At 30.6% G+C, this 22,815-nt stretch overlaps 1 protein-coding gene across 1 annotated transcript in view; it reads left to right on the forward strand.

Moving 5' to 3' along the window:
* LOC111054020 (stromal interaction molecule homolog) overlaps positions 1 to 22,815 on the forward strand; it is a 70,732-nt gene that overhangs the window by 42,563 nt on the left and 5,354 nt on the right. The window contains exons 10-14 of the mRNA XM_039439483.1: positions 128 to 242; positions 1,766 to 1,855; positions 3,667 to 3,726; positions 14,107 to 14,230; positions 22,585 to 22,813. Coding sequence (XP_039295417.1) covers positions 128 to 242; positions 1,766 to 1,855; positions 3,667 to 3,726; positions 14,107 to 14,230; positions 22,585 to 22,813 — 618 coding nt within the window. The remainder of the gene's footprint in view (positions 1 to 127; positions 243 to 1,765; positions 1,856 to 3,666; positions 3,727 to 14,106; positions 14,231 to 22,584; positions 22,814 to 22,815) is intronic.

Here is a 22,815-nt window from a genome sequence, read left to right on the forward strand (position 1 = left end):
GGAATAGGCATTGAGTTTCTAACTGCTCAACGTAATAATAAATTATCAAGTAAACAATATAAAATGATTCCTTTTTTATTTATTTTTAGTTGTTTATTCAACAGGGTTCTTATTTTTGTTGTTATAGTGCGAGAAGTTGAGGAAGAAAAGATCGAGTCTGGTGGGTGCTTTCGTGTCAACACATGGAAAGACAATTGACGATGTTGATCGCAGTATTGTCGAAGCAAGGTCAGTGGTGTGCTGTACACTCTCATTCAATTATCACTTTTCATGCGAAATCTTGTCCCCATTATAGTTAGCTGCCTGTGGATTCAAAATCAACATCAAACTCTCCTTTTCCGATCAATGTACAAATAATAAACTTATTATAAAACATATTTATTTATTTATTCACAATATCACATCGGAAACAACAGGTGATGACCCAAATATGTTTCCTTAACACAACAATAAATACAGTATACAGTAAAATCAAAACAAAAAAATATACTAAAACTAATGTTTGAAAAGAAAAAAAACTTAGAAAACTACTTCTATAACATTCCTTAATAGATTTGATGGTGAAAATTAATATATGAAGTGATGAAGGAGAGGTGTTATCAATGAAGATGATGAGAGCATGCAGTCTCATCTGAATGATGAATGATAAGATGAGGGTGATAATGATAACTGCCAGCAAAGAACTTTGAAAATAAGGGGTAAGTAAGAATAAAATGAGTTTGAATGTGTAAATGAAGGAAGTTTGATGTGCAATGAATGATATTCTTCTAATACTTTTCTTCAGAGTTCCTTATCTAAAGATTGATGTAGGCCCTTCTTTTCAATAAATTTATTATATTTTTAATTTGTCCTTCAAAACTTTGACATTAGGCTGTTCCTTGTTTTAATTTGTTAATTATTGGAAATTGATCATTTTCACTTGATTCTGAGAATGTTTATCCAGTTCTTCGATCTCAAGTAATTTTGAATTAATATAACTTATTCATTCTTTTTGCGTAGTAGTGTCAGTAATATTGTTGAGAATGAAAATCATGGATAAAACAACTCTAAATTGACGCTAACATCAACATCACACATAAGTATTGAATAATTCTAGTTTACACCGTTTAACTAATTCTAGCTTTTACACCGTTTTGTTACAAATTACTGGTTTAGTAGTTCAATATTGATTGTGTCATCATCAATGTCAGGAAAACTACAGATCTACTAATACCGCATCCACACTCTCGCCAAGTGCGTACAAATGACGAGTGATGAGTGGGTGGCTGCTTTGCCAGCGCTCGCTTTCATTGGCCTTCGCTTTGATTTTTATCGAGTCGAGCGAGGGCCAGCCGAGTATCCACAAATGGTCACATTGCCGTGTGGATGGCACGACCAACGTGGCCAAGCTTACCAGCTTGGCCAGTTGATTTGGCAGGAGTGTGGACTAGGCATAAAAAGATACCTAATATTAAAGATTGATAATGTGACAACTAAAACTAGTTCCCTGTAATCTCAATGAATCAGTGGTTGTAGCAATCAAGTATTTGATATTCATGAACTCCCCTCTTCTGATCAAGCGTATTCAAAGAGAATTATCCTATGAGACCTTACCCGTAAATGTCTTCAAATATTTCAGGAAGTTTTTAAGACTCAGGAAGTTAAATATTGAAGGCCATAAAAAATAAAATTCTTCGCTGGACAAGAAAGTAAGTGCCAAATTTCCTTCCCTTCACCTACTATTTCTCTAGCAAACTTGTCACCGAAATCTTTTATTTTTTTATAGTCTTCAATGGTCTTCAAATAGTCTTCATGGCTGTACGCCAATCAGTTCTCTACAGAAACGCAGCCAACGGCAGAGGATTAGGACTCAAAGGTTTGTATTTTACTCTTCTCTTTTCCATTTTTATATATAATTTATTGATTGGGTGTGTTGTTCGAATTTGTTGTATTCAGTCAATAATCGTATGTAAGGCCCATTGACGGCTTAAATTATGTATTCAGGCGGTGGGACCTTCCCGCAAGGGACTCCCCACCAACAAAAGCCATACGAATTTACTTTTACTAATAATTGTATGTAATAAAATTTATTGGAATACAAAAGAACGCAATACAATTTATTGCAGTGCAAAAGAACGCAATAGATACAATGGAAGACAAAGACTATCCTTCAAAGATCAAAGGTTATCCTTTATTTTATTCTATTTATTTAATCATTCAGAATCACACAACTTTCAGAAGAGTACCACAGGCTTACGACCAAAACGGTTCCAATTCATAATAAGAAAACAAAGATATTGTCAAATTTCACTAAAAACTAAATTTTACTGAAAAAAAAATTTATTAAAGGTTCCAATTCAAATTTATACAACAGTCCAAATGTAAGACAATATAACACTTCCAATGTAAAGTTAAACGTCATACACTGTAGAATAAAATCACAATAATACAATAAAACGCAATTGATCAAACAATACAGCACAACACACTCGATTCAGTTGACACCAAGTAGTTGATGGAACAAAAATCACTCAATCACAGCATATCATTCTTGATATAGTACTAACATACTTGAGACACACAATAAGCTTCGGTTGACGTGTGAGGTTCTTTGAACCTTTGGATCCTTGAATCCGCCCTTCAAATACATAACATAACATGATATACTACATTACGCTATAGAATATGTCTCCATTATCCCATTATATCTGTTTCTTACTGTTCCTGTACAAATACAGACTTACCTTAAAATCAGTTGATGAAAAGCGAGATGCACGTGTTCGTGGCGCATAAGTATGTACTCATCTTATATATGGCACATTATTACAACATTGCAATCCAGTATAACAAAACGAGCTTGACACAAAGCAATACAACTCAAGTCTCTCAAACTAATACACAACACAAGTCGTTCCAGTTTGTATGTAGAATCACTTGATTCAAGTGCTGTTGTATTAAAATGAGTGAGTTGTCTTGTATTGCAAGAGTTGTAGTGTATCAAGCGTATTGTTCTGTGTGATGTGAATTCTTATGTATCAATATTGTGTTTTAAAGATTATTGTATCAATTTGGTGTGTTATATTGTTTGTTTTTTGTATGTATCCAGTGGTTGATTATTGAATTGAGCTTGTTTTATGTTGTATTGTATCCAGTTAGTTGTGTTAAATCGAACCGAAAGTTTTATGTCTAATTTTGTATCAACTATGTTTTTTTGTTTGCAATGGGTGCGTCTTATTGAATACTGAGGTGTTTCTGTAGTCTCACTTTTTTGAACGGAAAAGTGAAATGGATGTCATTCTTGGGCAAATTGTTTAGTTAAAATTCAAGAGAGAAACAGTCTCGGGCTATTCCAATCAATTAATTTTTTTCACTCTAGCTTAACGTTCCATTGATTACCACTAGGTACTGTTTGTTTCACAGGGTGAATAAATTTATTGTCAGAATGATAATAATATATTGGATGTGTCAGATTGATTCAATGTCTTCTATTTCATGCTTCATGTTTTCTATTCAGTGTAATATCCTTTTTGTGTACATGATAAATTAATATTAAATGTCTTCTACATAGATGTAATGGTTCCATCTTGAAATTCTTCTGTTCTTTACTATCGATGATGACTATCATCACAGATGTATTGAATGAATGTTTTGGCTTAATTTTCTATTCATTATGAATTTTGTGCACAGGACGAATGAATAGTCAGGACGATTTGGACGACGATGCCAGCTCCTATTCGCCGTCAACAGGTAAGCGCATTCTTAGTCCCTCTCACTCTACTCAACTCACTGACGACGAGTACCATTCCGATTGATCGACTTCTCTCTCTATCTCTCTATCTCTAGCGACGCTGGTGGCTCGCCTGCTCTTCTCGTGTGTGACATGTGTAGTTAGTGTCTAATCTCTCCCTCGCAGACACACCTGCATTATCTGTTCTATCCCTCTTCAGAGCTACTAAAACCAGAATGGAATCACTTCTTCTTTGTGTTATCTGTGTTTTTTGTTGTGTGTAACTTTTACATATACAAACATGAGCATTGTGTATTCATAATCATGAAACTGTCATTAACAATCATGACACACTTCATAAAATACTTAATACATTTTAAGCATGACTACATTCATAAATCATGTGTAAATTGAAAACCACAGTTCACAAACCATTCATTACAGAATATTCACTAACTTCATTGTTATAATTGAAAAAATGCTGTTTTATTCTTGTCAAGTCCATTCACTATCTCATTATTATTAGATCAGTTTATTCACCAGTATATCATATCAGTTTAGTTTATTCACAATATACATTCATTACATTTGTAAACAGGACTCAGTTTCGTGTTGAAACCAACATGAAAACCAAAATGTGGACGTGACAAAAATGAAACTGTTTTTTCAATTGTGGAGAAATTCCATAATATCAATTCCTATTCAACAAATTTCATCATTGTTATCACTTTTTGTGTTTTCTGTGGTTTGTAATATTTAACATATTTATTTGTAATCTTTATCATAAAACATTCAATAATCATGAATCATTTTTATCATAATCATATCACTTGTCATAGAACAGTCATTATAGAATTATAGACATCATAAAACATTGAAACCAATCTTTGTGTTTTATTTTTTTTGTTTGTGATTTTGTCATTCATTTATAATAATTGTATTATAGAACATTGCATGATAATTTATAAAACATTGCATTGCATGATCATTTCTGTCATGAACTCATATCACTTGTCATACAGTACATAGAGCATATTCATATGATAGAATAAGAAATATTGAAATCACTATTATTTGTGTTTCAAGTTTTTCTTTCACTTGTAATTTTGGCATTCATCTCTTATCTAGACACTGATCACCAAATGTTATTATTGAATACAGATGACAAAATAATTTCATCAGTTAAGAGTGTTAACCAGCTAATATTGTGATCATTCAAACCGTCTGTTGAAACTAAGCTGGGTTTACACCAAAGTTAATAACAAAATGTTAATAACTTAATTATTATAGATTCTATTAGATTGAACATAACTTATCATACACATGAACATTCTTAATTATTTATAAAAAGTAATTGTATGGTTATTTTTAGTCAATGATTCTTCCTCTCTACATTAAGACGTCTACATTCTACATAATACGACTTTCTCATCAAATGTTTGTTCTCCTCTGAAATTCAGTGACCTTGAGTTAATTGGTTAACACTCTTAGCTGACAAAATAGCATATCACTCTTTAAATAATTTAAAAAATATCATATACCACTTACCAAATAGGTACTATAAATCATGATTAAAAGATCATGAACATCATAGATCATTGAATAGATTTTAGTTACTTCTTTGCATTTTCTGTTTTTTTGTTTAGTTTGTAATTTGGCATATGTAATTTTCTGTGTTATTACATGATCATGGTTCATTCCTTATCATAGAAGCATATCACATATCATTGTACATTCATTATAGAATCATGAACATCATAGAACATTTAAATAATTGTTTGTGTTATCTGTATTCCTTTGCTGTATAATTTTGCACTCATGTGTATTCTGTATCATAGAACTGTTTTTCACTTCTTCTTTTATTCTAAACTGTTTCTAGTTCTAAAATTTAGAACATTTGTCGTAGAATCATATCACCGATAAGATATACTGCAATCACTTTTTTGCTCTATTCTAGTTATCATTTAATCTATTACTGACTTTTATTCGTCATATTTATTGTAGAACAATTCAACATTTATCACAAAATAATCAACTAACAAATGGTGGTAATAATATATGTGATATTATCACATATTAGAATAGAATATCTCTATTGTACACACATTACAAAAATTATTTGGTGATAGATTACCATGCAATGAAAGCATTTATTCCGCATGTTGACACTGCCTATTGGTTCTGATTTAAAACATGAGTATAGATGAAGATCAGAAGACCAGTGTCAACATGCGATGATATAATTATATATTTTCTATTATATATTTATTTAAGAGTGCGTGGTAGCAGTCGGCTTGATATTTTGATCCCTTCGGAACACATGGCGTCCTTATTTGTGGACAGAAATTCACGTCTATATCTCATTGAAAAGATAATTAAATTCTTCAGGGCAATATTGCTTTTCACTTTTTTAACTTTTAAAATAATTCAGTTTGTAAAGCAAAAATAAAATATAATATTTTTGAAGGAATTTTAGAAATTTGAGAAAGTAACTGTTATGTTACATTCATTCAATGAAGTTTTTCAATGAAAACTGTAGACGTGATGTGTTCCAAAAATATTTGATTGTTTTTACATTGATTAAATGGGACTGAATTGATGGCCCGACTGTTTTGGCCGACTTCTACCGCGCACTCTTTATTCAATTCAAATACGTATTTGGTCTTGAATAATTATAAGACGTGATCAGAATCTTGGGGAAAACTATTTTTCAATAATACGATTTCCAACATATTTCTAATAAAACGATTTGCAAGTTTCATTGATTGAACTATCCTAAAGTTTTATAATAATAAAAGTCATTGTAGTTGGCTTGTTATCATTACCTCGTAATAATTATTTCATTTATGAGAGTATTCTACATTACTAGTAATCTAGCGTTTATGTATCACTCATAAAGTTATTGTTATATACTTGAGCGGTTATCTTTTTGAACAAAGATAAGAAAGACGTGAATTATTCGTGGCTATTCCAGTTCATAGAAAAAATGATATCTTCAACCAAAGTTATCCATCTTATTATACTGTGTTAACATAATCTTCGTTCATATACGTCGTGTTAGAGCAATCCCGTATCGTATGGGGTCCCTCATCAGTTTTAGTTACAAACATTTGATTATTTATTAATCCCATTACAATCAGTACCGTATCTATTAATATTCCTCACATATTGAAATTAATAAATACAATTTACACAAATTTTCAAAATCTCGTTTTGTTCCTAAAAATGTTATATTATTTATAAATCTAGAACATTCATGAAGAGAGAATGAATGAATGTCATTTGAAAGAGTGTCAGAAAGAATGTCATTTGATATTAATTTGTCAAGCTTTGAAATAAATAACCTCAATTACCATACAAGCAAATGTGGGTATCAATGAATTACTCGTTTTTTAAGATCGTGTTTGGTTACTGAACATTCTATTTCATTCTGAACACTTATCTTGAAGAATATCGATATTTCTCAAATCTTATACATTATTAATTCCACACATTTAATTCTAATATCTCGTTTATTTACTGGAAATTTTATTTCATTTTTTAGATGACTCACTCTTATAGCTAACGGCATGAAAATAGTCCAAACCAGCCGAAATACAACATTATATTCTTCATCTAAGACTCCAGAATCTCATCAAAACTCCGAATAGACACTTTTGGAAATTACATGGATGGATTTGCTGCTAAATTGTGCTGAGAATTTGTGCAAGCAAGGAGAGAGCAGTATGGTTTGTGACAGGACTGGATTCGTGCCGTTAATTATAAGAGAATAATCACTGTAAAAATGAATAGAATTATTTAACTTTAATTGCTGGATGATATCATTAATATGAGTCTCAGTTTTTCCTTAATTTTGTGGGTGTCATACATTAAATTATGGTGCGTGATAAAATAATTTCTTATTTATAAATAAATGAATATATGCATAGAATGCTGAATTTATATTATCGCTGTATTAATATACTGCAATTTATATATTATTTCAAGCTAAGCTTTAATTTATTATGAGGGTTATGTGCTTTAAATACTGGTTGTTGATTCAAAATAAATTAAGTGGTAGAGCTTGTAGTATATTATATATTTTTATACATGCAACAACAATTTTGGTTGTGATGGGGTTCTTCATGATCTTATACATTTAAACGAATATCAGATTGAGCAAAGTTGAGAGAAAACTGGTTGTAGATTATTCAAAATAACCATAAAATTGAGTATAAACTCGTACCCTAGTGGCAACTATTCCTATCTTCAACTTGTTCGTCTCTTGAACGTTTTTATCTTTTCTTGAATAATCTCTTATCAGTGAAACTTGCAAATAGTTTTAAAACAAGACATAGAATATTCTTATTGTCTATGGAATCTGATTTAGCTTCACTAGAAAATGATTCTGTTCAATTTTTTAATTCTTTATTGACAAAAATTAATGGTTAAAGACATCAAATTAGAGTTCCTATATTACTTCGTCAATATTACTCTCTCCTGTTATTATTTATAGAAGAATAATTTTGATTTCTATGTAGAGTCGTTGAGAATTTATGGTACTTTTTTTTAGTTTTGACATTACTCTGGTATGACTATGGTTTGAACGTTGGAGTGGGCCTAGGCCTACCAGCAAGTTATGGGATCACTATACATATTTAACTCTGCTGCTATTTTTTATTTTTATTCTCACAAATTTATTTTCGTATTGGATCAGTTAAAGAATACAATATGAAGGAAAGAAACATGGGGCTCACCCAAATATCTATTCCAACCTGGATTCAAAACAATTTAATGTGCATATCATATTTTTTTTCATTAATTTGAATGATGATAATTATTAACCATTGACTCTTTCAACAATCTTAGTATAGTATATATTATTTGTCTTTGAGCAAAATTTATAATTATATAAGAATTGAGAAAATGCTCTGTTGAATTTGCTTCTAGAGCAGTTTTATCATTTTACATTCTAATTGAGAGAAGATTGCTCTATTAATTATGTTGTAAGCTTATTGAAATACAATATTAATGAATTGAAAATATTTTAATATTCCACCTGGAAGGAATAAAACACAAAAATATGATGTGGCATTACTATACAGTCACATTTTTGTAATTGAAGAAGTTTGAAGTGACACACATAGCCTCTAGCTACATTTCGACTGTTGTATAAATTGGAATTGGAACCGTTTTGGGCGTAAGTTGGCCTGTGTTACTTTTCTGTAATTTGTATAATTCTGAATGATTGAATTGAATAGATAAATCACATTTACACTGGAAATATCATGTAGTAAAAAGTAAATAATCTCCAATGTTTTATTTAGTTGATTAATATTATTACGGTATCAATAAAATTGTACTTAATAATCTAGATACACATACTTTATCACATCTCTTAATTAGGTTAGTGATTATACAATTTTTGTTTTTAGTGAGTCATGTTTTCTTATTATTTTTATTTATTCATTTGAACTCTAGTGGTGAATATTAAATTTATTGATTTGTAACTACTGTTAGTACATGCATATTGTATTTAGTTGGATAAATTGTGATTGATTTTATTATCATTTCTATGTAGTTACTTTTGGTGTATTTACAAGATTATAATGACATGACACTAAGATAATAAATTCAATTATGGTTCCTTTCCAATATCTTAATTTCTCAATCAATTTTTAATTTATAAACCAAATTCTATTTTAATTTATCCATTCGATTGTAATCAATATTATGACTTCATTATCACGGGGTAATGGAGATCATGGAATAACTTCTGGTTGTAACAACTGAACCTACCTAGTATATTATCACATATTTTACATCATGTAAAGTACCTAACTATACATTTGGTTCTGCTAATGATTGAATAAAATTTGGCTATTCTAAGTGATGGGCACAACGATTATTTCAAATGCCTAATTAATTAATTTTACCCAGTGAACCAACACAAATACAATATAAAGCTAGCAATGTCTCAATTACAAATTTAATCACTTATAGTTAACAGCTCAGCGTTACTAAAAAACTATTGAAATATTTTATATGACTTGGATATTCATGAATTAATATCATTCTAAAACCTTCTGATAACTATTACTGATCACTTATTACTATCACTATCATCCACACATTTTACTTTCCTTGCCCTATTACCATAGGTAAGGAAAGTATTGCTTTCCGAAAAAAATAAGATACCCGAATCTCTATTTATATTGAGCTGCAATATTTTTCAACTGCTAACAAGATAATAATTGAAATAAATTTACTGGGCCTGATTTTTCAGTTTCAAACCAACCTCAGTTTAAGACTTTTGCAGTCGATATTTCTAAAATCAAAACATGTTCTGTCGCAGACTCCGTGTTTGTGAAATTTATGTATTACCATTTGGGGAAAATGGATGTTGTCATCAAATAATGAAAGACAATCAATTTTCGAATATTTTATTTGATACCACATTAAAAATACACGAATTTGATGAAGGAAACCGTAGATCTTGAGAGGATCTGATCAAGTCTCAAATATTTTCAAAACTAACTTCAATTATTGTTTATATAAGAAATCAATTTCTGGAAAAAATTGTTTTTAAATTTCTGAACAGAACCAATGACTTACTAACTGAAGATTCTAAGTAAGCCAAAGGTCTGACGTTTTGATGAACGATAATAGAAGTAATTACTAAACAGATAAATAACATTTTCTACAAAAATCACGTGATTTAATTGTTCAAAGTCAATAAATTATCAAATGTCTCTGAAGTAAAATTATATTGAAACTACATCAACTTCTCCTGAAAATTATTTATTGATTATATATTTTTTTTAAATATTATATTTTTCACTTTTTCTTATAATTATTGGGTTGATGTTTATTTGTATATTTTATGGAATCGTTTTTCTATTGTTCTATTTATCATCTTTTAGAGATTTTGCATGACTTTGTTTCCAACTGATTTATTTATCATAATTTCATTTATCAGTTTTTATAAATTGCACTAGAAGGTGGCACATTAAAATGGAGTTTTTCTTATGGAAAAGTATGGCAGTAAATCATAAAGTTGTGGGTCTACTCATCTCTCTTGCCATTACCCACGCACAAACCTGTATCTCATGAGGGAAACACCCTCATCAATGTAATACCAGTTTGTATTTCAGGTAAATGGAAAACAAGCAAAGTAATTTTCATTAATCCAATTATATGCGATTCGATATCGTCTTAAAGACAGTGGAGGTGTAGAATATTATAGTATTTCATCAGGATTTTTCTCTTCAATATCCCTTGAATCTCATAACGTATACACTACTAAAATATTTGTTTATGTTTATGCATTAGACGGCTAGTTGAATATTCTGAATATTCAATTGATATTCAGCATATTCTGTCTCCATTTACAATTTAATTAAAAGCATTTCTGATATTACTTTTCAAACTGATACCTGACGATTGAAAAAAAGGTTCTTGATGAAAAATAGTTTTAGCCTTATATTTTAAGTTTCAAATTATATGGTTATGAGATTAGTTTCTTGAAAAATCTATTTTATTTATCAAAATTCCCGTTTTAATGTTCCATTCACCAATTTTCATTCACCTTCATAATAAGATCATGTAGAATATTGTTGGTTATGGGATACCATTTCTTGTTTTTTGTTTTCCTGTTGTTTGTCTATTATTTCATTCATAGTATATTCTGTTAGTTTTCATCACCACTATTCATTCATTTCAAATTTTGAATTCCTATACATTAAAATAAATTATGACATTAATCTTTTGCATGCTATGTGTGTGTTCGTGTTTTATTTTTGTGTGTTGTCATTAAATGTTTTCAAACTAAAAACGTGTGTGTTTTGCTTGTTTCCATTCATATTTTTATTTTTGGTAACCTATTAGTAGCTTATTCCTTTGCATGTGCAGTTCATGAAAAATAGAGTTTTCATGTTGTATAAATCGATTTTATTTCTGTTGGTTAGTGTATTTCCGAACATGAGTTTGTTTGTACATCATTAGAAAAAAATAAGTACAAAATCCATCATCCTCCATCATTTGGGGAAAAGTACAAAAACTCACAAATGAGTTAGTAGATTTTTTTCATAATGAAATAGGAACAATATTTTGTTAATTTGTACTTGAGTAAAATGCCTTAAGTTCCAATGCTTAAGGACTCATAATAGTTATTGAAACTTGAGTTTTGCTACAATAGTTATTCAAGTAGAAAAGAAAACATAAGCTTATTTATCATTCTTTTTTGGGTTCTACCTCAACTTATTCAACTTGTAACTTACCTTATTTATTTATTTATTTATACAATGATACATACAATATCATTCTCAATTATAAATGATTATGAGTTTCTTATGCAACTCCTAACTTACCTCAGTAGTCATCATCATTCATACTTACTTGAATATCTGAATCCGCTTGAGAAAGTCAACTATAAATTTGAGAAAACGAGGAATAGAGCTTCTTATTAGACAATGATTAACTTACCTCTGTATCTTCCAACCAACCGTGTATCACTGTTTAATATATTTTTCACTTTTTAATACTGCAATTTATTATGCTAATAAGTCAGCCTAGACTCAAATAGACTTTACTTAAGCCTAGACTTACGTAAGCCTAGACTTGGAATCTGGAAAAAATCATCCATAAATTCAAGACCGCTAGAAATGGGAATGGGAAGAAAGAAAAGAACACAAAATGTCTTTATTTCACAAAGAATTATGGAGTTATGTTAAATCCGCTTAAATTAAGGGTTTTTTCTCATCATTAAGATGAATAATTTTTCACTAGCCAATAAATTACACTAATTCTTTAGTGAGAAAATTATTCATAATGACGACTTGCTCTGGTGTTTTGAATAATCAGTAATCATTACTTATGACGTGGAACGGCTGCAATGCATTAGGCTATTCTGAATATATATTTTTTTACTTCAGAATTACTGTAATCTATGTAATCTAAAAATAGTTCAGTTGAAAGTGATTAGATTCAGAGGATTTATGTTAAGGTTTAGGCAGCTATCCTTCAATTTAGATTCAAAATAGTTTGTACTTGTCTTTAGATAGAATAGAGAATAGATTAACTGATTATCCCACGTGACACCTATAGACGAATATAATATATGCAATAGTAGGTGAATTCATATTAAAATACGTAGTATAAGAGTTTTTCTCTCATCGTAGAAAGGCATTGAATTCAAATTAGTATCAATTCGCTGTACGGCTCTTTAAATTCTTTCCATTCCTGATGAATGACACTCGCATATGTTTGCATATCAATGATTTTCCCTTTATGAATTCCTGAAACAGAAATAACATATAAATTCATGATTTCAGATAAAAAAGAAAAGAAATAGAATAGAATGTTTTTTTATTTCACAAGAAAAGATCAAATAAAATACAATAATAGCTCTTGTTCAAAAAATAAAACAAACAGAAACACTCCAAAACAAGATTAATGAAAGATGAATATCGTATTTTCACTCAAAAATAAATTAATGCATTTGTTATTTATTTGTATTGTTATTTTCAGTGTGCGCTAAGACGTTATAATACATTTAGAAAAATACAAATAAAGGTTTACCATTATTTGAAGATTTCAGACAAAACTGAATTGGATAGGGATTTATTGTGGCCTCAGATTCGAATTTCATAAATATTTATCATGATAAATAATTCATAAAAACGAATAGGAATAAAGAAGTCATAAGTTGAAATAGGCTACAGCATTATCAAAGCGAAAAATTTTTGATAAATAATAAATCTCTGTACTGATAACTATTGTTCATTACAGTCAATATATTATCACTATTTGTTTAAAAATGCTAGAATTCATATAATTAAAAATCAACTGCTAATTGATTGAATACTGCATTTGGGAATTATCTAAAGATGGTCAATTTTATATCTGCAAACACTAAAAGGAATTTTCAGTTCCATTTTGTTCCTAATTTATTTCTATTCATTTAATGATGATAATAAATAGAATGATTTAATTAATAGCGTTTTCTTTTATCACAATATCTCAAGAATAATGCGGCGAAATAAACTCAATTCAATCTATAGAAATTCTGTATAATATATAATTGATGTAAACTTACGGTTTCTGTTAATCTTTTTTCAGGACCATGGTTTATATATTAATTTCTATTCATTTAATGACAATAAATATAATGATTTGATTAATATATTTTCTTTTATCATGTAACTCCACAATATCAATAGAAACTCTACAATTAAATTTTATAATATATTATCGATGTAAACTTATGGTTTCTGTTAATCGTTTTTCAATTATTGTTTAGTAATCGTTCTTCAAATATTGTTTAGCTTAACTTTAACACATTGAAGGACAAGAATTGACTGTTGAGTTATGTTGTTTAGTTGAGTTGGTTAAGCATTTTCAGTTGCGTTGTTATGTTGCAGATAGAGGCCATGACCCACTGTGGAAGGACAGAGAGCTGGCCGACTCATCTGAGAGTGAGAAACTCGATCATGAAGACGATGATGCCAGATCTAATGTACAATTTACAGTCGGAAGTAGTGATTTGTAAGTATCTTCCATTTCCAATTTTTCTGTATAAATCACAAATCTGATAGGAATTTACTAATAAATTTATTATTTAATCATTGAAAATATACTTTCTCAACGACTAAAATATAATTTATTATTTTCTTATACTTATTTACTTCTAAAAGAATCTACAGTGGAATAAAGATGTGAATCTTCTGCACGTAACTGTTAGTCTAAAAAGTACGCCTAATGATCTTTCAGTGTTTCCATTTGAGAAAAGCTTGTAATTTAATTAAAAATAAGAAAGTAATGTATAATAATTATGTTAAAGGAAAGAATTGGTTTCTATAGGTACGCGATAGGAAATTCACGAATGACGCATCATCATGTCTGAACTACTGGACTGATTAACTTGAAAATTTGCATATATATTCTTAATTTACTGGGGATAGTTATAGGCCTGTTGTAAATTCTTTAAAATTTCAGTAGGCCAAGTTTTTAATTAGATCCGTGCGTATCACGGGTTACCTGCAGCTAGTCACTAATAAAAATCATGTTGTGAAGCTCCCTGTTATAAGTAGTGATCTAGTGAGTAATTTTGATGTCTGAAAATATTAATTTCTCATTCTATAATGAATGAAATTATGCTGATATTGTCAATTTTAGTTACTATTTAAGATAATGAAGATTTGAGCCCTGGACTGATTTTTTTTCGTGTTTTTTTTTTTTTTGTAATATTCAACATTTTTTCCATCCATTATGGAGCTCCACAATAACACAACAGAGGAACAAAGACAATGATTTTTTTTAATAAGTTCAAATCTAATAGTTAATTGAATCGGAGAGAATTTAATGATTGAAATGAAGATTTTTAAGTTTCCTGTTACGACAATTGACCTTTTAGAATTTTTTAATTCAAGGGTATTATGTTGTATTAGCTCTTTTGTGTATCTTGTGATGAATTGAATAACATTATTGATTGATTGCTTTAACTTATATAAGATTACTTATTGAAATATTGAAGTGTCGAGCTTCCAAACATCAGAAAACAGCTAGATTATTGTTTAACAAGGCAGTCTATAGTAAACTATTATCCAATTTATTTATAAGTTTACTCAAGTATAAATCAACATAAGTTTTATTGAAATTTGTTCTTCCTGCTATCAGGAAACCGCTACACTCTGGTTCAATTTGGCAGTTCATAAGAAATAACTAGTCTAAATTCTACTCCTATATGACAACGAATTCATTGATAATATAATTAAATTGATATTTTACAAGTATATACGATTAATAAGGCTTGCATTCCAGTAGACTTATGTTAATTACAGTAGGCTACTATCATTCATGCATTGGTTTTATTAACAAACTATTTTTTATATTAATTATAAATTTATTAAAGTCGATATCATCATGAATATAGCTTTCGAGGTTTCTCTTTGGATAAGAATTTCCTAGTTATTTGAATTTATTGAAGTTAAAATCACAACAATTTAGTTTAAAATTGAAAATCTTACCTGAAATCAATGCTTAATATCCAAAGTCAGTTCCATCAGCTCTCCTCAATCAAGTATCATGAAATTAAGATCAAATTGTAAGAAGTACGAGTTAATAAATCGATGATTATAGTGCACACGTTCTGTTATAACTGACAGATTGTTTCAATGTGTTGAAAGTTTCTTTCGAACTATCACACGTTCTCTGATGGTGCGTCAAGCTGAATCAACCGGGAAATGTTAGCAATAATTAATCATTAATGAAGCGATTGTCATTAAGCACACTTGTTTCAACCGATTGAATGCTGTGGTGATGAGATGGGAAGATGTGGTTTGATTGAGGACTTTCAAATTGCGCAAATGAGAGGAGTTGGTGACGCACTGTGATGGAGAGGTGGTAATGATGGAAGGAAGGGGAAGAGAAAGGGAGAATGTTTTGGAGAGAAAGAGTTGCCCTCATTACACACATTGAGCATACAAGTATTATAAAGTAGTTGGAACGTTTCATTATCAATATATAGTCTAATAACCGTTGGGATTATCCACAAACAAGAGGTACAATGAAGGATGATGATAGTGATATGACATTTTTGCGAATCAATGCAACAAGTCCCAATAACCCAAAACCAAAAGATAAAACATGAAACAAATATAGAGATCCAAGAATCTTCCATAAATTGTGTACGTAATTTTCGTTGAATAATGTTTTCAGACTTTGAAATTAAAGCCTTCATCGGTATGATATTTTTGAGTAATAGAATAATTGATAACGATCAAAGGATAAACAATTTATTTTGTGAATTTGACTTTGGTTACAACCACTGGGAACTGATTTTAAAATAAATAAACTAAATCTGAAGTAAGATAAGATAGGCTGATGGCGCTGATGCGCAGATCACTTAGAAATAAAAGTAAATTTACTTTTTACTTGAAAATTATATTAAAATTTTTCTGTAAATTAATGTCCTCATCATACAGTTTCGCAGGCATTCCTGAAAAGTTGAGTAGAAATTGTGATATAATATTGAACTATTCTTTCATTCAATTGTGTGGTCTTCATTTGATGCGTACATCAGCCTGCTTTCAAATCAAAATCAAGTCTCAGATCTTTTCTTTAGAACATGAATCATTATTGTTATGAACTTAGCTTATTAAATGGAAACTTATACTTGAGAAATGGATCCTCACTACTAAGAAATTTACGATTCAAATGAAAAATCCTTGGATTTTGAGAGCTTCTCCATGTACCAGTACATACATCTTGGAAAGGTGATCCAATTTATAAAATAAGTTATTTAGACATTGGATTATCCGTCTTGAAAAATTCTTGAAGAAATAAATAAGAAAAAAGAAATAAGATACTCTTGAAGAAATATTTTTTCTTGAAAATATCCTAGGATTTGAAGCCTAGCTCCCTGCTATCAACTGATTTATGTGTATACAGAATACACGATTTTAAAAGCTTTATTCCTCGTATGAGTAAGATAATAATTGTCAACATTCAAGAGATTCTCACAAACCATTAGCCCTTCAGAGATTATGTGCGTCAGAGCGGTTTAATTCACTAGTCATGTTGTTTAAAGCTGGTGATAAACCGTTCATTTAAACAATACGCTGTAGTGAGATTCACTTTGAACTGTCAGCCCTACTTTATAAACAACATCAATGCTTCACATTCGTCCAATGCTGGCATTTTAAAGTGAATATTACTACATAGCTGATATCGTTGAAAGTTTAACAAGTGTATGACCTTTGCTGTTTGTGAGCTATTCTTGTTAATAGGCCCACAGCTTAACATAGATGGATTATAATTAAAAGCTGTATTAGTCGTGAGTTGAGCTGACTGCTTTATTTTTTATTGTCTCCTGTGTACAATACAATAGATATATTCATTTATCTATTGAATTAATGAATTGTTCAATAGTGATTAGGAAAATGATGTATAATAAGACTTGAAATGAGTGGAGCTTATGTTTTATTGGCTGCAATCTTTATTACAATGCATGTATTTTCTTTTTATATTTCTTTCAAGTTAGATGGATTGTTTGATTTGATTGATAGATTTGAGACCTTGTAATGAGGACTAGAAACACTTATCCTCTCGCAAAATTCTCCAAAAAAGAAAATTGTTAAATAGTGTAACATATTAAAATCTGATGAGTAAACAAAATCCCTATTTGGGAGAATTTTATAGGTCTGAAGTGAAATAGCTAGTCTAGTATCGCCAAATGTGATAACGATTATTAAAAGTTTAGATAATAACAGGTATCATGGCTAAAATTAGAACAGCCGAATAGAAAAAGAAAGTTATTTGCTACTTATATTATATTATATGAAGTATTGGAAAATTTGAGGTTAGGCTTAAAATACCTACTGATCGGCGACCTAATGATCGATCAAGTCGCATAACGTAAAATCTAGCCAGACACTTTGGCAAAAATTTATTGTAAACAAATGGTATGCAACTGGAGGACTTTAAAAAAGCACATGGCTAATTGTTGTAGAGGGAGAAACAACTTATAAACCTTATAAAAATCTATTATATGTAATAGATATACTTAAACCACCAAATAAAAATAAATTAGAGTATTAAGGAAGTAGGATGTTCCTAGGTGCATGTATACAGTAGTGAATTTGCATGAACCAATCAAATTGTAGTAATCGATGGGCGGCAATAGAGAGCCGATTCAAATGTATTTATAAATATTTCTATAAATGATAAGATTTTATAAATTTTTATTACTCAGTTTATGTATCGGATATGGTCCGAGAAAATATAAGGTATCAGACCTGGGATATAAGTAATGGTTTAGTAGATTGGCATGGACTATTTGAACCTTTAAATGGCGTAGTAGCGAATTATTTAAATTTATGTAAATTTGTAAGTCGGAAATGAAAATTGTAGAAATAAAAGTAGAACCTGCCCACTTGCCTGCCAGACACCACTATAGAATGACACTAAAATTTGTAGAGCACAAGACCCTTTATTACATTGTACTTTTTAAAGACTTAAAGTTTAAATTCATTTATTAATTTTTCATAAGACTTAGTAATGCTGCATTAAAGCGAAAGTCATTTAAATATTTATTTAATCCCTTGGAGAAGACGACTTCGGCCACCAAAAATCCAGGACTACCAGGAAATTCGGATCGCCACCAACAGCTTATAAAAATTCAGCACGTGAGTGATATATCATCGAAATATATAAGTTAGGGCGCCCTCAGTGCTTCGAGTGAAACAAATATAAAAGCTAGCTTGTCGGAAAGGTCATAAATATTAAAAATTAATACAAAACTTGCGCAAGTCTTGAGAAGGTATAAGAAATATTTTATTAAATAAGAATAAGTCAATTTACATGTCCAAGGTACACAAATTGAAGGAATATTAAATTTTAATCTTGTAATACAAACGCTCACTCAATCATTGATTCTATTTAATAATTTGTAATGATATAATGTAGCTCTTGTTCACTGGATAAATTGATTTATCTATTTCCATCAGAGGCCGAACCTTATGCCCTGAGATATATATATATATATTATTAAGAAATATACTGAAAACTACAGAAATTAATATATTTATAATCTATGATTTATCAATTTATTATTTTATGATTTTTGGAAAGAAGATATAAAGTGAGATTTTCTAAATTGACAAGCAACAGCAAGTCGATACCTAAGCTGCATACAAATAAATGCATGTTATCAATGAATTAAAAAAGCACATGGTAACATTTCGTGCTAAAGAGCTAAAAAGTAGTGTACCAGTCTGTGATATTTTATTTTGATATATTTATTCTTGTATTTATTGTGTGTGTTTGTTGCTCTATATATTTCCATATTTATCCGACTTTAATATTTATTCGTACAATATATGTATCAAGTTTTTTATGGTGTACCATTTATTTTATTCCCCAATACCACGCAGGACAAATCTCATATCTATTTATTAATTATCAGTATTAAATTATTAAGAGAGTTACCATCGGATTTTATCGGTAATAGAATAAGTTGGTTTACACAACAATATATTGCATTGTTAACTAAATCTCTGGGAATAATACCTTCCAAAGATTTCTATAAATTGTCCAAGAGCAATGGATTGCAAGAACTCCTGAGCGAGCCTATAAGGATTTTATCGAAGTTGTGTTCTGAAAACCACAACCAGATTTGTATATTTTTACACTCATGCTTTACCGATTGCAGCCAAGCCAGGCAAATCGTTATTCATTAAAAAATAAAGTCAGAATAGTTATTAGGAAAATAATCCATATATATAAAAGCGAAATGGCACTCACTCACTGACTGCCTGTCTGACTGACTAACTGACTGACTGACTCACTCACTCACTCACTCGCAGAACTAAAAATCTACCGGACCAAAAACGTTCAAATTTGGTAGGTATGTTCAGTTGGCCCTTTAGAGGCGCACTAAGAACGGATTTGGCAATATTTTAACTCTAAGGGTGCTTTTTAAGGGTTTAAAGTTCGTCTTTTAGCATGTATATTCTTCTTATTCTCTTAATTATAATTGAAAAATGTCCATACCATATGTTAATATAGAACTATAATCTAGAGAGAGTACCTATTCGAAACAGTTGTTAACTGGTTACTAAATTAATAATTTTGCCAGGTTGACATAAAGTTGAGTTGACTTTGTTAGGTTGGCACCAAGTTGAAGATTGAAATGCATTTATCGCGGAAAAATTGATTGGGCACTGCTACTTCAATCAGAGCTATTCCTGGGAATATTACATTACTAGCCGTCAGGCTCGCTTCTCTCGCCATATCCGTATAGCCAGACGTTTAGTCTGGACCCCCGACTGGATCGTCCTAACATATGATAAAAATGCTCAAATGAAAAATGCATTATCTCATTCTTGGACGATCCAGTCGGGGGTCAAGGGGGTGGAGCCCCCTGGCTAGACGGATATTGCGAGCGAAGCGAGCCTGCTGATCTCATTCTAGGACGATCCAGTCGGGGGTCCAGGATATGGCGAGCGAAGCGAGCCTGACGGCTAGTGTATAATAAGACTTGAAATGAGCGGAGATTATGTTTTATTGGCTGCAATCTTTATTACAATGGATGTATTATCTTCTTTATAAAACACTTCTCTCACATGGGCTACTTTTTAACAAACTAATAGAAATCTTGTAGTACCCTTTATTTTTTAAAAACTATTACAAAGTTTTTAAGAAATAAACGGTACTACAAGATTTTTATATTGTTTTTATTAATTTATCTTCTTTATATATTTCTATTGAGTAAGATGGATGGATGGTTGAGTTGATTGATAGATTTGGGACCTTGTAATGAGGACTAGAAACACTTATGAATGATTAAGAGTTCATGAAGAATAACACTATATTTCATAATGTATGAAGTACTGTAAAAGAAACCATACTAAGTAGCATTGGTAAGAACCAGGTAAAATGGTATGGCCACTCACGCCGAATGAATACGGAGAGAATGCCATTGAAAGTCTTTGAATGGACTCCTATCCAGCATCAAAGGTGAGTTAGGCCAAGGAAAATATGGATGGCAAATATTAGAAAAGAGATGGAATGCAGAGGTTTGCGAGAGGATTACTGGAGAGATAAGGAGCGATGCCGGAGGGGATGCGAGAAGCGACTCTAGGTTGCAAAACTTGCGAAAAAAGTGAGGGTTCTGAAGTATGTGCTGCTATATGGAAATGATTTTCAGCTATTTTCCTAAAAGTTCAATGATTCAATGATCTTTATTTGAGCCAGAGTACATCAGTACATAAGCCAGGTCACATACAAAATTCAATATACACAATCAGATATACATTCACAATGCAAAGAGTACCTGAAATAAAATACAATGTCACAGTAGTCAAACACAATATCCAAACACTAAATCTATGCATCAACAAATTATGTGTCTAATATATCTAATTTTACTGTCGAAAATATCCAATGCCTAATTGTATTTTGAAATGACTATAATTATTTACTATGTCCAATGCCTATTATTCATATAATATTATCTACTTCTATTCAATTGGGAGCATAGAACTCACATTTTCTGTATTTTTATCTTGAGAATCAACTATTAAACTCATTATGAAGAGAAATTAGAATTCAATTCAAATAATTTGTATCGTCAGGGTATTGTATGATCTGTAAATAAAGCTAAATTCCCACATATAAGTATCAGTGTCCGCATTCGGCTCAGTGGAAATATTTATCACATGAGTTGTAATGGGAGTTGCATGAGTTACCTCTCAGTCCGGCCAAGCTAATATAGATAGTCCCATCAGATCTCATTGGAAGAATATTTTTACTGATCCGGGCATGGAATCTAATACTGATTTGTGGGAATCTAGCTTAAATGTATCAAATATGAGATTATCCTTGAATAGTAAGAAAAGAATGTCCACAAAATAAAAACTACCATATTTTATATTGGTGAAGCTTTGAAAGAAAATGTTTTTAATGATACCAAATCTAATTTTTGCCAAAATGAGAGTTAGCCATTCAACAAAAAATGTCAACATAATTAATATCAATGTCATCATAATTATGTTGCAACTATGTTTAAATGCAGTATGTGGAAATAGGGGAAAATACACAAGTTTTAGGTTTTAAGGTTCATAAAACATATTAATGTGCGTACAGACTCATGCACCACAAACACGCGCATTTCATCAGCTGATGCAATACTTATTATGTATTTGTACAGAAACAGTAGATACAGATTTATAGGATACAGATATAATAAGTATAGCTGATGAAAAGCAAAATACACCTGTTCAGGGCTCATATGTCTTTACGCACCTATACATAATGGACCATCATATTCAAGTGATTTTATTGTAACTTATAACTTGATTATTGAGTTGGTCATTTGAATTTCAATCGATCTGTTACAGAGACGATTCAAGGCAGCAACAGTTGAACAGGGATGACTCGAATTTGAGCGGTCGGATGGGAGGGGTCAGCAGGGGTGACCCTGGGGATGGAGGGGGCCCCCCGCCACCCCTCAGGCGGGACCTGGTGACGTCACACTCCCGCCAGGACATGTTCAACAAGTCGACGCGCATGGGCAGATCCTACAGTCAGGACATCCAACAGGAGCCGGTTTCTGCGCATGAGCATGAGGT

Source organism: Nilaparvata lugens, chromosome 12, assembly GCF_014356525.2.
Source record: "Nilaparvata lugens isolate BPH chromosome 12, ASM1435652v1, whole genome shotgun sequence".
Taxonomy (NCBI): Eukaryota; Metazoa; Arthropoda; class Insecta; order Hemiptera; family Delphacidae; genus Nilaparvata; species Nilaparvata lugens.